Source organism: Pseudophryne corroboree, chromosome 12, assembly GCF_028390025.1.
Source record: "Pseudophryne corroboree isolate aPseCor3 chromosome 12, aPseCor3.hap2, whole genome shotgun sequence".
Classification (NCBI taxonomy): Eukaryota; Metazoa; Chordata; class Amphibia; order Anura; family Myobatrachidae; genus Pseudophryne; species Pseudophryne corroboree.
Genome location: NC_086455.1, coordinates 157,836,129 through 157,850,488, shown reverse-complemented (window position 1 = coordinate 157,850,488; position 14,360 = coordinate 157,836,129). Strand labels below are relative to the sequence as shown.

Below are 14,360 nucleotides of genomic sequence, written 5' to 3'. Positions count from 1 at the left end.
AGTGAAAGATATGAACGATCTCGTTCATATCTTTCAGTGTGGAGGCACCAGCGATGAACGATGCGCGGCCCCGCGCTCGTTCATCGCTGGTGCCCCATCGCCTGTGCATGCAGGCCAATATGGATCTCGTCCATATTTGCCTGCACTTCTATGGAGCCGGGTGACGGGGGAAACTTCACTCCCCCTGTCACTGCCCCCTTCCCCGCCGCCAGGTTGCCCGATGGCCGTATCCGCTGTCGGGCAGCTCGGCGGCGGATCGCTCAATGTGTAGGGCCCATTACATTAATTTTAAATGTTTGTTTTTCTATACGTTATTCTACTTTTTACGGTTTTCTATACGACTCACCTTGAGCAGGAATGGAAGTAAAAAGGTGAAGGCCAAACCGCCAGAGGACAGGGGTGGTGACGGTCAGAGCCGGCCCGTGTGAGACTATACACGGCACTCACCCAGTATAAATGCAACTATCATTCCCTCAACACGTCTGTTTGAGGAGCGCTTTAATTAAAATTGAAGTATTGTATTACCATTATGACGAGACCGAAAACGAAAATAGGGGGCTATTCAGTACGGATTGCAAATTCGTTCTTTCACATGCTGAGGGCCGCCCATCGCAGGGCAAGGCCGCCCAGCATGCTAAATGGCCTGCCCAGTGGCTGCGGCCGCAATTTAATTGCGGTTGCAGAAACTGTGGACGACCCCCTGCAGCTGGGCTGCATATGCAGGAGGTCCGCCGTCATTTTTTGATCGTATCGGCTGCGTGTTAGAGCACGCAGTCACCCTGAAAATGCTGCCACCCCCGCAATGCTCCGTTGCCGCCCTGCGAATACCGCAGGGGCGTTCGCAGCCAATGCGCTCCCAGCGCACGAGCAGGGCGGGAACTGCACGTGTACACTGCCACCACAGCCAGGGTTATTGCAGTTGCGACCTGAATAACCCCCACAGTTCGTAGTAGGGTGGTCATTCCGAGTTGTTCGCTCTGTAATTTTCTTCGCATCGCAGCGACTTTCCGCTTATTGCGCATGCGCAATGTTCGCACTGCGACTGCGCGAAGTAAATTTGCTATAAAGTTTGGTATTTTACTCACGGCATTACAAGGTTTTTTCTTCGTTCTGGAGATCGTAATGTGATTGACAGGAAGTGGGTGTTTCTGGGCGGAAACTGGCCGTTTTATGGGAGTGTTTGAAAAAACGCTACCGTTTCTGGGAAAAACGCGGGAGTGGCTGGAGAAACGGAGGACTGTCTGGGCGAACGCTGGGTGTGTTTGTGACGTCAAACCAGGAACGACAAGCACTGAACTGATCGCACTGGCAGAGTAAGTCTCGAGCTACTCAGAAACTGCACAGAGAAGTCTTTTCGCTATATTGCGAATCTTTAGTTTGCAATTTTGATAAGCTAAGATTCACTCCCAGTAGGCGGCGGCTTAGCGTGTGCAATGCTGCTAAAAGCAGCTTGCGAGCGAACAACTCGGAATCACCCCCTATATCGGATGCTAGAAGAATTTCTTAATCCCGTAGTAACGAAACTGACCAAGAAAGAATCTCTGTTGTAAAGCCATTATTTCCTGGTCGTCTGCTGAGTGAAATAATCATCTATCTGCAGATTGAACCGGACAATTCTCACAGAGAAAGAACGCCCTAAACGAGATCTTTTCGTGTTGACATCAGGAGGAAAAACAACTACTTTCATCTACAAGGAAATCTTATTAGACCTCGGTTAAAAGAGCTGTCGCCGTAAATTCCAAATTGAATTTATGGAGCGGTTGCTAGTGGATACGATAGAAGCACATAGTCGCACCTGATGCATTTTATCTTGGAACATATAGTCATTGGCGCTGGAGATAGTTTCATCGTATGGTTGAAGTTGGAAGTTTATGTGTAATATTATGTAATATATATCTTATATGAAACGACATCTGCGTGCACGCCGTCCTGAGGGAAGTGTCACTGTCTCTATGCTGTGTTACGTGTAGGGAAGCATACTGTATATGAATGTATGGCAGAGTCAGTCAGATTGTGTCTAACTACGCATTGCACATATAGGAACGTATTACACACCCCATGTACATACGGTAACCTTTTTGTAATTCCACACTGCGGTTTCCTATACAGAGAGGTAAATACATTGGACAACCTGTTTAGTTCTTGTTCTGGTCACCAGTCACCATTGCTATCGCAGGGATTGGCCTGGCTGTAACATACACGACGCTGCAGCATGCTCTTACATGGCTCGGCTGGCCAGCCTGTACGCTTACCCCTCGTGGTGGGGCTAGGCCGCGTCCCCTCACATCTTTAATCTCTCCACTTGCTCCTGACACTGTGCGGGGCAATGTGTGGAGATTATAAAACGGTCATTGTTGAGCAGCATACATGAATGATTACTGCAAGAGGACTTCTCCGCATGACCAGTATATTATATTTACAGAGGGTCTCACGTAGCATTATAAATATTTATGTAATTCAGAGTGCCATACTTCTATTCTTACAGTGCTGTATGTCACATCTGTGTACCCTGAATGTCTTCACACGTGTGTGTGGGACCCTATAACTGGTAGAAAAGCAATATGGCAGCGTGTGGAAGAGAACAGTCCTGATCTATGTTTATCTCAGACCCTCATACCTAGGGGTCAATTTACTAAGGTGGGAGGTTTTTTTTTTTAAATAACTGGTGATGTTGCCCATAGCAACCGATCAGAATCTATTATTTTCTAGAAGCAGCTAGATGAATGTTCAGTAGAATCTGATTGGTTTCTATGAGCAACATCACCAGTTCTAACAAAACACCCACCTTAGTAAATGTACCCCATAGTATCCTCCAATAAAGGTATGTGGGAAATCAGCCTGCTCTTTTCAAAGCCTACAGTTCTCTACACACCCTCTCACTGAACCTCTGCGTGCAAACGCCCCGTTATACCCGATTACACCCATATAGCCACCAAGTTACGTCTGGGCCCATAGATGCGCACTCTTTCCTCTTGGCCCATAGATGCACACTCTCGCCTCTTGGCCCATAGATGCACACTCTCGCCTCTTGGCCCATAGATGCACACTCTCACCTCTGGGCCCATAGATGCACACTCTCGCCTCTGGGCCCATAGATGCACACTCTCGCCTCTTGGCCCATAGATGCACACTCTCACCTCTGGGCCCATAGATGCACACTCTCGCCTCTGGGCCCATAGATGCACACTCTCGCCTCTGGGCCCATAGATGCACACTCTCGCCTCTTGGCCCATAGGTGCGTACTCTCACCTCTGGGCCTATGGATGCACACTCTCGCCTCTTGGCCCATAGATGCGTACTCTCACCTCTGGGCCCATAGATGTGGTCTCGGCTATGGGTCCATAGATGCGCTCTCTTGCCTCTGGGCCTATAGATGCACACTCTCGCCTCTGGGTACATAGATGTGCGCTCTCTGTTCTGGGTCCATGACTGCTCGCTCTTGCCTCTGAGCCCACGGATGCTAGCTCTCAGCTCTGGGTCCATAAATGGGGCTCTCGGCTGTGGACCTATGGATGCACGCTCTTGGATCTGGGTCCATAAATGGGGCTCATAGATGCACACTCTTGGCTCTGGGTCCATAAATGGGGCTCTGGGCCTATAGATGCACGCTCTCTGCTCTGGGCCCATAAATGGGGCTCTCGGCTCTGGGCCCATAGCTGCGCGCTCTCGGCTCTGGGCCCATAGCTGCGGCACTCACGGCTCTGGGCCCATAGCTGCGGCGCTCTCGGCTCTGGGATCATAAATGGGCATCTCGGCCTATAGATGCACGCTCTCGGCCCATAGATGCGCGCTCTCGGCCCCAGGTCCATAAATGGGTATCTGGGCCCATAGATGCACGGTCTCGGCTCGGGGCCCTTGGATGCACCAGGTCCATAAATGGGGCTCTTGCCTCTGGGCCCATAGATGCGCTTTCTCGGCTCTGGGTCCATGGATCCTCGCTCTCGGCTCCCATGGATGCACGCGCTCGGCTCTGGGCCCATAAATGGGTCTCTCGGCCTATAGATGCGCACTCTCGGCTCTGGGCCCATAGATGCGCACTCTCGGCTCCAGGTCCATAAATGTGGCTGTCGCTCTATAGATATGCGCTCTGGGTCATAGATGCGTGCTCTGAGCTCTGAAGCATGTGCAATGCTAGTTAAATGTGCAGCTCTGCCTCGGCCAGATTGTGTCACTCTCATGTGGAATGCTGGAACCTTTTAAAGATTTTTGAAAATGTTGGATATGAATTTATTACACTTCCTGCTATACAGGACCTGGTGGTACAGGGAACATGAGGCTACAATGGTAACGCTTCTCTTGTGGTTTGCAGATGCACTGGAAAAGAACCGTAGAAGAGATGAGGAAATGTGGCTTCTTCAGGTGAGTGATTTACGCCCTCTCTGGTGTCTCAGGCGCGATGTGACCTCAGTCTATAGAAGGTTCTGTACCCTAAATTATAGCTGATCACTTATTAACATATGGCTTTTTACATAATCTCTTACACAGTTTTAGGGGATTAAGGCATTAATGTCACGCACATCTAAAGACTGGATTTTCTGATACGTGGGCCTTTAAAGATGATGGCTCCGTAATGGGACAAAGATAAAATATCGACAATAAACATAACTGCATATGCAAAATGTTGACATTCTGCACGGACCAGAGGTGGGGGGTTATGATACACAAAGGGCAGGATAGGCACAAGAGGTTAGACACTAGAGGGTGGGTTAGGCTTCAAGTGGAGAGGTTGGGAGGTTAGACCTGGGGTGGGGGGGATGTTAGGCTACATGTGGGGAGGTCAGACACTAGGGTGCGGTTATGCAATGGTGGAGAGTGTTAGACACTAGGGAGAGGGTTACGGTTGGGAACGTTAGACACTAGGGGGATGGTTAGGATTAGGCTACAGGTGGAGACAATTAGCCTATGGGTTGGGAGTGCAGATGCAATGGGGAAGGTATACACAATGCGGAGGGTTAGGCTACAGGTGGGGAGGGTTAGGCTATGGGTAATGTTAGACTACAGGATGTGAGGTTATGGTTAGGCTCTAGGGGGAGTGTTAGGCTATGGAGGTTAGATGCTATGGGGAGGGTTAGGCTACGGATGGGGAGGTTAGGGTTTGACTGTATGGGGAGGGTTAGGCTACAGATGGGAAAGTTAGACACTAGGGGCAGGGCTATGATGTGGGGGGTTAGGTTACAGGTGGGGAGGTTAGATGCTAGCGGGTTAGGATATGGGAGGCGAAGGTTAGGCTCTAGGGGGGTTAAGCTACAGATGGGGAGGTTAGACTATGGGTGTGGAGGTTAGACACTATGGGGAGGGTTAGGATTAGTGATCCGATCCGCAGGAAGTAATCAAGACAACACTACTGGACCATACGGGACAATTTGTTGACATTTCATTAGTGTCAACACAAATTTTGATGTGGTTAATGTTGACATGATGAATATGGACAGAATATACCAACCCCCAATACACAGTTACGTGTGCTCAAGAAATACATGCAGCAGAATATCTGATGTCTTCAGAACGCGGAATGTTTGTAGAATTACATTTACTTTCTGGTTGGCGGAGGATGCAGTGACTTACTTCATGAGAGATCAGAGTGTCCCAACTTATACATTCAGGGTTGCATTGACCTTCTATGTTACAACACTGAAGAAACGAGTATCTTGGATTTCTTTTAATATCCTGTAATTTTAGTGCAATTATTTCAGGCACTGAACACTGGCGGCTACATGAAAATAGCCGCATAAAGTCATTTTTACAGAACTTTTATTACATGTTTGTCAGAAGATCAGCAGGAGAGAAGGTGATTGTCTTGTGGGTTTTTTATTTTCCCAAAAGCTTTAGTTTCTGTCCATGCCTATAATTGCAGAGCAACAATGGTCTAACGGAGACAATTCTGCTCAAACATTCAGTCACGATGAAACCTCTAGTGTTTCCAATTCTGTATTACGGGAAGCAGGGGCGGCGTAACGTTACCCTGGATTTCTGTATGGCTTCCCTGTTTGTGGAAAGAATCTGCCCTATTCTAATGTGTCTCCATGTTTCTTTCACAGGACCGGATTGTGGATCTAGAGCGGGTGAGTAGTCTGGATATCATCTGAGTGCGGAATACGTAATACGTAAGAACTTTCTGCCCTACAATTAGGAAAAATGAATGGAATAAGTACCTTAGATGTGTGTCTGCATTTCCCCTGCGCGGAAAAAGGTACTTTAACACCGCAAAACATTTCTGTATAAGCTGAAACTCTACACTGCTGTGAAAGAGCCATCTGTAACCGATACCCTGCAATATACTACTTCCACCCCAGCACTTGTGCAAATGAACGAGGTTGGGAGCGCGGCCAGACTACTCGCAGCCGCACGGATCAGTGTGTTATTGTGGCGCTGCTGCTGTTTTATGGTTACATTGGTTCCCTCTATGTTTTACATAAGTGGAGAGATTAATATTTGCATACACATCGTATATTAAGTAATACAATCTAGTCCCCAGTGACCACCTATTGCTGCAGGCTCATTTTACCGCAGTGTTGGCTGGATAAGTTAACTCTTTGGACGTAGCAGTGCAGTTGTGTGCGCTGGGTGCAGAAGTTATAATGTATATGTTCCGGTGTATAATATGCGCTCAGAATATAGACGCAACTTGGAGATACCATAGTAAGCGCCGGGACACTTATTGTTTATTGGCAGATACTCGTTGCACGATTCTGTGCTGTAAGGTAGTGAAGTGCAGAGGCTCAGGTGTAACACGAGTCCTTCCATTATTTCTGAGATTTAAATTTAGTGTGACGCCTCGTTACATTACGGAATATTTACACGCTTCAGGAAAAGGTATGTCCCTGTGGGGTCAGCAAATGGCATCGGAACATTAATTATCTGTAGCTGGCAAGGACAGGCTTAGAGATTTGTTTGAGGGTACTTACTGTATTGTTCTGTATATGTGGGGTCATTCCGAGTTGATCGCTAGCTGCATTTGTTCGCAGCGCAGCGATCAGGCTAAAAAAACGGCAGTTCTGCGCATGCGGCGCAATGCGCACGTGCGACGTACGGGCACAACGAATGATGTACTTTTGCACAAGGTCTAGCGATGCATTTCAGTCGCACTGGTTGCCGCAGAGTGATTGACATGAAGTGGGCGTTTCTGGGTGGCAACTGACTGTTTTAAGGGAGTGTTTGGGAAAACGCAAGCGTGCCAGAAAAAACGCAGGCGTGGCTGGGCGAACGCTGGGTGGGTGTGTGACGTCAAATCCGTAACTGAATAGGCTGAATTGATCGCAAGCGCTGAGTAGGTTTTGAGCTACTCTTGAAACTACACAAAAAATTTTTTGCATGCGCTCTGCGATCCAACCGTTCGTACTTCTGCTAAGCTAAAATACACTCCCAGTGGGCGGCGGCATAGCGTTTGCACGGCCGCTAAAAACTTCTAGCGAGCGATCAACTGGGAATGACCCCCATGATGCATGTGAATCTCATGCCGTGACATACCAAAAAATTGTTACCTACGCAGTACAGCGGTCTTCATCACCTCTCAATGTCATAACTATGGGCCTAATATAGACCTACCTGATTGCTGTTGTGCGAAATCACACAGCGGCCGATTATCGAATGACTGCGCATGCATATGCACCGCAAAGCGCAGCCGCGAGCCCAAACAGCAACAGAATGGTGCGAAAAATTTAGATTGCTAGGCGCACGAAAGGTGAGTGACAGGAAGCGGGCGTTTGTGGGTGGTAACTGGCCATTTTCTGGGAGTGTCAGGAAAAACGCAGGCGTTCCCAAGCGTTTTCAGGGCGGGTGTGTGACGTCCGCTCCGGCCCCGATCAGCCTGTTTGTATGGCACTGTAGGAATAGGTCCTGGGCTACGCACAGACTGGAAACATCATTCGATAGTCAGTGAGCTGCGAACGGATTTGCAGCTGGCAAAGTTTGCGCACGGCGTACACATGCATTCACACACTTGCACGGGGCGGGTTTTCACTCTCTATGGGCGACGGCTATCTGATGGCAGACCGCTGCAGAGGAGCGAACAGGTCTGAATTAGGCCCTATATCAGAGCTCTTAACCACTGAGCAGCACCTTTCAGAAGTGAGACGAGCCAGGGAGTCACCTTGTGTGATGTTGGCCCACGTGTCAGTGATTTCCTAATAATTCCTATTCTTCCCTGGGTGCAGTCTTTAGAATATTAGTCTTGGGCATTCCATCCTGACACGTGGCCCCTTGTGGTCTAACGTGTATTATTCTGTCAGTCTTCTTGAACCTTTATGATGGATAAAGGACAGCATCCTTCCCTGCACAATCTGTTCCCCAAGTGTGAGGCCAGTTCTATACCGAGCGGGTTTGTGGCACCCCGATACCTGTTCTGGACATGAAGTAAGGCGACAACGTCCTTTAATTCCTTTGTTCCTTGGCAGACAGGAAGCAGCTGACGGATGAAGTGTTAAGTCGCTTTGACACTTGGTATCTAAAGTAACAAACTGCCTGACAAAAATCTGATCTGCTGAAAGGACAGAAAGAGCAGGGAATTATTAAAGTCTCATCGTGCGCTGGTGACAGCTCTGTGATTGGGCGCTTTATCTCCCATCTCGGCTCTGTTTCCAGAGGATTCTACTTCTGGTCAGTGAGGAAGCTGTCTGCAGCTCCGGCTCTGTTATCATGCAGCCTGTACACCGCACACAGTGCAGCAGCGCCCAGCCACGCTCTGCCGCACCGACGCCGGAGCTACCCTCTGCTGCGCATTCAGCACCGCCGCAGCTGCCCTCTGCTGCGATTTCCACTGGCGGAAATGACCACGAAGCTGTTTTTTTTAAACTACAAATTGTTTTCTCTTAACCAGGAAAATTGGTCAACCTCCAGACTACGCTAATTAAAGCAGAGCAGGTTGAATGCCAGTTTATTCTGGATTTGACGGGTGAATCATACATAAGGTGTAGCTGCAGGGCTCTGATGCATTACACATCACAACATGAAGTGTCCCTGTACGGTCATGGGTGTGTACTATCACACCCCCCAACTTCATGACAGTCTTGTGTAAATGATATACAAGGGCGTAGATCATAAAACCGGGAAGATTAGCTGAAGAGTCACAAAATCGTGCTGCGCGTACCTGTGTACATCCCGCAGACCCTCAGTGCGGAGAACTCTGTGGGGGCAATGCCCAGCCATGTGTTACCGGGATGTGAGCCTGCATACTGCACCATAACACACCGTCCCGTAGCTTAGCGCCATATGAGGTGGGCAGTCAGTACCCAAGGACTCTGGATCCGTAATGCAACTCTGGGGGACGAATACATGGAGACTCCTGATGACAGAGTACCACTTACATGCCCGCTGCTGCTGTGTGTCATGGACTCACGTGTTCCCGTATAGCTGAGACCTGCTAGGTGGACTCATTCTGCTCTGTACATTATAGTAGGTCACTGCTTCTGGTACTAGCTGGGACTCATAACGTAGGGGAGATGTCATAAGGTGGACAAGAATCCCGGAAATAGGCTGTAATGAGGCCACTACATCATGTTACGTCCTCACCCATCAGTCATTTGTAGAAAGTGGTGTTTCCCATCACAAATGAGACTTGGGCAGGTGACGAGACACACCTAGAACAGCTAATCTGTAATTCCATTTACCTAGGCATTAACTTGTAGCTAAGGCCACCATACCCTCACACCAGGGGCCCCTAGACACGGAACATGTGCTCATCCCACTGGTAAGAGAAGTTGTGATTTGTCAGATCCCACCACAGAGGTGGTTTGTACAGAGATGCTATAGTCGGTGATGGCGTGGGTCCCACCTCCTAGCTTGCGTCAGGCAGACAACAAGCGCCGCTGTTCTGATGGCTCTGGTCTAAGGGATACATTTACTAAGCAGTGATGAGAGCGGAGAAATGAGCCAGTGGAGAAGTTCCCCATAGCAACCAATCAGCACTGAAGTAACATCTATAATTTACATACTATAAAATGATACAGAGCTGCTGATTGGTTGATGGGGAAACCTCCACTGGCTCACTTCTCTGCTCTTATCACTGCTTAGTAAATGTACCCCTAAGGGTCTTATCTGCTGCTAGACTGCTGATCTGTATATTCTCCTGCCCGTTTGGTGTATAATTAGGGAACAGCAGCTCTGATTGGGTCACACTGAAGGTGTGAGTGTGTGATGAGGAATATCTGTAAGTGCCATGCTGCAGTGTATGGCAGAGAGATTATCCTAGAGCTAGTTCTGCTCCTCTGGTGGTATATTGTATGTATGGTCTATGGCCCTTCCTGTCTTCTGATTCCCATGTTAATACACAATGTAATACAGTCAGTGTGGATAATGAGACCCATACAGTGGAACAGACGATTGGTGATGTGATTGGGGAAGGGGTGTGTGTATCACTGCCAGATGGCTTGTTCCTGCAGGTATAGGGCGCACTGTACAGTGCGTGCAGCAGATGACAGGAAGGAGCCGGGGCAGACCCTGTAAATGGTCCCAGGTCACCGCTTGTTATAATGTGGGTCACATAGAGGCAGCAGCTCTGTTCCGCGGGAAGAATAGTGAAGCGCTTCCAGCCTTTGTTGTCTCTGGCTTGTCACTCAGCCGTCATGCACTACACGTGTTAAGACGAGTGAGGAGTGTGAATCTGACTTATCTAGAAGTCGCCTCTCCGGACTCCCTACCACACAAAGCCATCGCAGCAGTCATTTAAACTGGTGGATAGGTGACGCTGCAGAGAGATTGCACGGCGTTGCAGGGAAATCCTTGCGGAACAATGCTGTATATTCTGGGAGGCCGCGCTTTGTATTAAAGGAAAGAAGTAATTATAATTAATTAGCTGGTCCCTGAGCCCCACCTCTCACTTGGTACAATGTCATTACTCAATCACTGTTGCTGCTGGTCTCTGTTCACATAAGTGGATGAATACAATACTGCACAGAATACATCCAGAAAGCGGCCTCATATTTCTAAAACAAAAACTAAGATTGGGAATTCCTAAATAAGCCCAGTTATCGAGATAGCCGTCAGCGAGGGCCGGGCGCTGTATCTTACGCCACAGAACTCTGATCAGTAACACGACTATGGGGGTCATTCCGAGTTGATCGCTCGCTAGCAGTTTTTAGCAGCCATGCAAACGCTATGCCGCCTCCCACTGGGAGGGTACTGTATCTTCGCTTAGCAGAAGTGCGAACGAAAGGATCGCAGAGCGGCTACAAAAATAAATTGTGCATTTTCAGAGTAGCTCCAGACCTACTCAGCGCTTGCGATCACTTCACACCATTCAGTTCCTGATTTGACGTCACAAACACGCCCTGCGTTCGCCCAGCCACGCCTGCGTTTTTCCGAACACTCCCTGAAAACGGTCAGTTGACACCCAGAAACGCCCACTTCATGTCAATCACTCTGTGGCAGACATTGCGAATGAAAAGCCTCGCTAGATCTTTTGTAAAACTACATCGGCTGTTGTGAAAGTACGTCACGCGTGCGCATTGCACCGCATGCGCAGAAGTGCCGCTTTTTCATTTAATCGCTGCGAACATTTTTATCTAGCGATCAACTCGGAATGACCCCCTATATTACATGTACAAAGTGCTCTCTAGACTTCTACTCATTTCACATGTTTTACGGGTTTGGAACATTCTTTTTTGATGCAGCACAGGCTAGATAAAATGTATATATAATATATATAATTGTCCCGGCAATACACCTTTTCATGGAGCATTGCTGCTTATATCCCATTTACTTGCACTGCAATACCCAGGACATTTGTATCTATACAATTACTATAAATCATGTAGCGGTTCTGTTTCAATTGCAGCATATTCAGGGAAATTGGTTTTTCAATGAATTGCCGATCCTATAGAGCTGAGATAATTGGTAAATTTAGCAGTGTGCTAGCATTCTGGGAATAGATACAGGTACGTCCCAGCAGTGATACCTATCACCGAGCTCACCTCTTACCCAGATCCTCGTTTACTGGTTACAGATGTCCACCCGGGCAGCTGATGTGCAGGAGTAACGTGTTGCTCATCTATCTGCACTTATACCCCGTCACATGATGCACGTGATGTGAGCGTGTAGGTAGGAAGGGGCATTAATTCCCTTCTCCTGGTTTATGATTTGACAGAGTACACGGATGGCGCTGGATCATCTGGAGTCTGTGCCGGAGAAGCTCGGCCTGTTGGACGATATGAAGGATCTAAGTGTGAGTATATAAGAGATTTCCCATCACCTATGTACACAGTCGCTGCCATCTTCTCAGCATGAACGTTTACATATAGCCAATGTCCAAAGGAGGTGTTCAATCTTCTTCATTTCCATATTACTGGTTGCTCCTTTATGGCGGAAAGCATGCTATAAAATAGTTGAACGCTGAAGACTAACCAGGGGAGGGAGGGTGAGGCACGCCCGCTAGAATCTCCAGCACACAAGTACATTGGTTCTAAACAGTCTGCAACTGCAGTGTAACCACCTGAAAGGTGAGCTCAGGGAGGACAGAACACCCCCCCCAACGTGGAACAGAAGAGCGCCCCACTCCCACCCCCACTGGAATCTTCAGGGCAGAGCACTGGGCAGTATGAAGGTCTGTACCCACCTGTCAGCACAGCTTCCCAGTCCCCCTACCTCCTTAATATTACACATTTCTCTGACGTCCTAGTGGATGCTGGGGACTCCGTAAGGACCATGGGGAATAGTGGCTCCGCAGTAGTCTGGGCACAAAAGTAAAGCTTTAGGACTACCTGGTGTGCACTGGCTCCTCCCCCTATGACCCTCCTCCAAGCCTCAGTTAGATTTTTGTGCCCGAACGAGAAGGGTGCACACTAGGTGGCTCTCCTGAGCTGCTTAGTGAAAAGTTTAGTTTTAGGTTTTTTATTTTCAGTGAGACCTGCTGGCAACAGGCTCACTGCATCGAGGGACTAAGGGGAGAAGAAGCGAACTCACCTGCGTGCAGAGTGGATTGGGCTTCTTAGGCTACTGGACACCATTAGCTCCAGAGGGATCGAACACAGGCCCAGCCATGGAGTACGGTCCCAGAGCCGCGCCGCCGGCCCCCTTACAGAGCCAGAAGCAAGAAGAGGTCCGGAAAATCGGCGGCAGAAGACATCCTGTCTTCACCAAGGTAGCGCACAGCACTGCAGCTGTGCGCCATTGCTCCTCAGCACACTTCACACTTCGGTCACTGAAGGTGCAGGGCGCTAGGGGGGGTGCGCCCTGAGCAGCAATAAAAACACCTTGGCTGGCGAAAATACATCACATATAGCCCCCAGGGCTATATGGATGAATTTTAACCCCTGCCAGAATACACAGAAAAACGGGAGATAAGGCCGCCGAGAAGGGGGCGGAGCCTATCTCCTCAGCACACTGGCGCCATTTTCCCTCACAGCTCCGTTGGAGGGAAGCTCCCTGGCTCTCCCCTGCAGTCACTACACTACAGAAAGGGTTAAAAAAGAGAGGGGGGCACTAATTAGGCGCAGTATTAAAAATACAGCAGCTATAAGGGGAAAAACACTTATATAAGGTTATCCCTGTATATATATAGCGCTCTGGTGTGTGCTGGAAAACTCTCCCTCTGTCTCCCCAAAGGGCTAGTGGGGTCCTGTCCTCTATCAGAGCATTCCCCGTGTGTGTGCTGTGTGTCGGTACGTTTGTGTCGACATGTATGAGGAAGAAAATGATGTGGAGACGGAGCAAATTGCCTGTAATAGTGATGTCACCCCCTAGGGGGTCGACACCTGAGTGGATGAACTGTTGGAAGGAATTACGTGACAGTGTCAGCTCTGTATAAAAGACAGTGGTTGACATGAGACAGCCGGCTACTCAGCTTGTGCCTGTCCAGACGTCTCATAGGCCGTCAGGGGCTCTAAAGCGCCCGTTACCTCAGATGGCAGATACAGACGCCGACACGGATACTGACTCCAGTGTCGACGGTGAAGAGACAAATGTGACTTCCAGTAGGGCCACACGTTACATGATTGAGGCAATGAAAAATGTTTTACACATTTCTGATAATACGAGTACCACCAAAAAGGGGTATTATGTTCGGTGAGGAAAAACTACCTGTAGTTTTCCTGAATCTGAGAAATTAAATGAGGTGTGTGATGATGCGTGGGTTTCCCCCGATAACAACTGATAATTTCTAAAATGTTATTGGCATTATATCCTTTCCCGCCAGAGGTTAGGGTGCGTTGGGAAACACCCCCTAGGGTGGGTAAAGCGCTCACACGCTTGTAAGAACAAGGGCTCTACCCTCTCCTGAGATGGCCGCCCTTAAGGATCCTGCTGATAGAAAGCAGGAGGGTATCCTAAAATGTATTTACACACATACTGGTGTTATACTGCGACCAGCAATCGCCTGGCGTGGTCGGATTCCCTGACTGAAAATATTGATACCCTAGATAGGGACAGTA

At 48.7% G+C, this 14,360-nt stretch overlaps 1 protein-coding gene across 4 annotated transcripts in view; it reads left to right on the top strand.

Moving 5' to 3' along the window:
* The window catches only part of CEP128 (centrosomal protein 128), a 240,531-nt gene that overhangs the window by 200,634 nt on the left and 25,537 nt on the right, over positions 1–14,360 (top strand). For all 4 annotated transcript variants that reach the window (XM_063948221.1, XM_063948219.1, XM_063948220.1 and 1 more), the window contains 3 exons: positions 4,310–4,359; positions 6,039–6,062; positions 12,080–12,157. In XM_063948221.1, the coding sequence (XP_063804291.1) occupies positions 4,310–4,359; positions 6,039–6,062; positions 12,080–12,157 (152 nt within the window). The remainder of the gene's footprint in view (positions 1–4,309; positions 4,360–6,038; positions 6,063–12,079; positions 12,158–14,360) is intronic.